Source organism: Pteropus alecto, unplaced genomic scaffold, assembly GCF_000325575.1.
Source record: "Pteropus alecto unplaced genomic scaffold, ASM32557v1 scaffold80, whole genome shotgun sequence".
In the NCBI taxonomy this organism is placed as follows: domain Eukaryota; kingdom Metazoa; phylum Chordata; class Mammalia; order Chiroptera; family Pteropodidae; genus Pteropus; species Pteropus alecto.
The window spans coordinates 4019040-4022105 of record NW_006430460.1 but is presented as its reverse complement, the minus strand read 5'-3'; the positions used below and the strand labels follow the sequence as shown (position 1 = coordinate 4022105).

At 56.8% G+C, this 3066-nt stretch overlaps 1 protein-coding gene across 1 annotated transcript in view; it reads left to right on the top strand.

Moving 5' to 3' along the window:
- The window catches only part of CRYL1 (crystallin lambda 1), a 65747-nt gene that overhangs the window by 58922 nt on the left and 3759 nt on the right, over positions 1 to 3066 (top strand). Inside the window, exon 6 of the mRNA XM_006904841.3 lies at positions 838 to 943. Coding sequence (XP_006904903.1) covers positions 838 to 943 — 106 coding nt within the window. The remainder of the gene's footprint in view (positions 1 to 837; positions 944 to 3066) is intronic.

Genomic DNA, 3066 nt, shown 5'->3' with positions numbered 1-3066 from the left:
CGCCGTCTGCACCCCACGGCGCTCTGTTTGTGAAGGATGCGGGAAGGAAGCAGGGGCGGGAGCCGTCCATGGCAGTGACCATGCCAGTCTGACCAGTGGAGACTTAGGGGGAGGGACGCACCCCACGTCTGTAGTCCTGACAGCTGACATGACCACCTCAGGGGTCAGTGGCCGTCATGGGGGCCCGGCGTGCCCGTGTATCTGAGGCTTCCCTGCTCCTTCCGGAAGGTGGAGGGCCGGCCAACCTGGCACTCACCCCAAACACACCAGGGCTCGCCTCTTGCTTTGCACCTCGCATTTGCAGAAGATTCCAGGGCCCCACCTTTGCAAACAAACGCCCAGTTCTAAGCTGTGTTTCATCAAAGAATATCATTCTTTACGAACTCATTAAAAGCTGGACAAGGCCAGGCTTGCAGGCGGCACAGCCTGGAGAGCAAGCCCGCAGTTCGAGCGAGGTCTCCAGCCTCCCGCCCACCAGCTGTTAGCAAGTGTGGAAAACCCTTCTGCTTCCGCCATGCCCGTTCCTCCTCCTCTCCCCTCACCGCCCTGCCTGCCCCGAGGTCCCACTGAGAGGGGTCGGGGCTGCGGAGGGAAGCCTCGGAGGTGGGCCCAGGACGGGGGGAGGGCAGCCCTTCTGGGCCACCGCTGCAGCTGTGGAACCACCGACTCGGTCCTGGGTCTCAGGGTCCGTTCACATGTTACAGTTTTGCCGTGCAAAGTTCAACGAGCATCCTCACAGGGCGTGGGGCAGCACGGTGGCCGGCTGCGGTCAGGGTGGGCGTCGCGGTCACTGGCCATTGCAGACGGCCCATCACGTGTGCCCCTCTCTCCCTGTAGGAGGGCGTAGTGTCTCCCGGCGACCTGGACCTCGTCATGTCCCACGGCCTGGGCCTGCGGTATGCCTTCCTGGGACCCCTGGAAACCATGCACCTCAATGCGGAAGGTAGGCTGGGGGCGGGTGGGAGCGGTCTGTGCGGCCTGGGCGCTCTGGGTCTGCAGTTGTCACTGCCGTCGCTACGGCGAGCAGAAGCAGCACCGTGCAGCACCGTGCGTAGGGGGCGTGGCCGGCACCGGCTGTTCACAAGTAGGGGCTGGGGCGATGGCCATGTCCCGGACGGAGTCCACAGGGCGACCCCCGCCTCCGGCTCCGTGTGGGACAGCACTCAGGCGACTGGGAGAAGAGGTGGGCGATGTTTGGGACACTTTGCCACCTACCATCCAGCCTGAAGGAGGGTAAGGGTGTGTTTCCAGGAAAGATATGACGTCATTTACAGAGGCAAGAAGAATTGGGGGCAGTGACATGGAGCTCTGCTGGACACGCTCTGCCCACACCAGCCGCTCCCAGGTGTGACCCGCACTCTGGAGGCTGGGGCCACGAGGGAGAAGGAGCTGGTGCTGTGGTCAGCAGCCAGGCTAGCTAGCCAGCCACCTGGAAGCCACTTCCAAGGGTGTGGGGGCGGTGACCTGGTGGCTTTCAGGGAGAAAAGGGTGACGACCTTCCCAGAACGAAGCCGTCTGTCAGATTTCAAGCCATTCAAAAAAAAGGACGTCATTTGAAAAACAAGCGATAAAACCTACACCAAATTAAACAAAACAAATACAAAAAGCCCCGTAAAAATCTGGAGAAATGTCACATAAATGGTATCGTGGTGACTGTCTCTTGATATTGAAACCAAAAGTGACCTTTATTAGATTTTTACTCTTCTGTGTTGCCATAAATTTGTGCACCTGTTGTACCTTACTTTAATAATTGTGTTATTAACGTGTGGAACATTCAGAAAGAGAAAAGGGAGATTGTATTCAGCCCCCACCGGTCTACACTGAACAGAGAGATCGAGAAACGAGCTGGACCAGACGTGACCAGAGTCAGATTTCAAGCCATTCATGTGGGGTGTGTGCGTGTGTTTTTGTGGGGTGTGTGTCCACGTTTTTCTGGGGCGGAACCAGAGTGAAAGACAGGACATGGCAGGCAGACAGATCTGGGTCAGGAAGAACTTTCTAGTAACTGGAGCTGCTGTGCAGGGAGAGGCCACGCTGTGACTGGGTGAGCTGAGCACGTTCTACCCGATGTCCCCGCACACGCAGGCGCACACTTGGGGCTTTAAGGGGGCCGGTCGCACGTCTAACGTGGTTCCGTAAGCGACTCGATGCTCCGTCAGCACCACGCTGAGGCCGCCTGGAGGGAGAGGGGACCCTGGCCTGGCAGCCGCCTGGTGGGAACAACTAACATAGGAGGCGGTGTAAGGAAAAGTGAGACACGGGTGCCACTAAAACGAAGTGACGAATGTCCCTGAGCACTGGGAATGTTGGTTTTAGACACACCCGTGTTTTTTTTTTTTTCCCCTCCATTTTCTTTTTCTTTCATCTTCTTTTTCTTGAGAAAAATAAGATAACTCGGGTATTATGAGAAATCAATAGGGAGAGAACCGAGAACTGCTTTGACTCTCAAACAAATGGAAAAAGAAGCCAATGAAACCAGAGACCGAGGCATCGAACAGCGTGGCAGACGGGAAGGAGGCCACAGCAGCTCCCAGACAAAACCGAGAGGATAAGGAAGCCTAATGGGCCGGCTGTGACAATGGCGGGCGGACGTCCCGTTCAACTTCAGAGCATTCCGAGGGCCAGCGAGCCGGCCCTGAGATCGGGCTCGGAACCAGTGGCAACGGCCACCGCCCCTCGCAGCGTCACCCCGAATATATCAAGATGGGAGCTGGGAGGGTTCTTTTTCTGGTGGTGTTTTTGTAAAGCCAGCACCTCAGATTACAGCCACGTGTTAGTCTTAAAAGCTACAGTTTATCTAGAAGTGGAGAAAACATCTTACGGTTTGTTTTTCAATCTAATAAAACAGCACCTGGAAAAACAGGAGGCCGGCACGCTCAGTTCGCCTTTCGGCTGCTTTTTAAAAGCAGTGCCCTCGAAGGACGAGGTCGTGGAAGGTTCTGGTCGGTGTAGCCGGTCAGTCAGGTTCCTTCGGGACTCGCACGCCGAATAGCACTGTGCAGGTTGTTTCCGGCGCCTCAGCCTCCCCGCCTGTAAACTGGGTGGCGTGGCAGGTAAACCAGACGT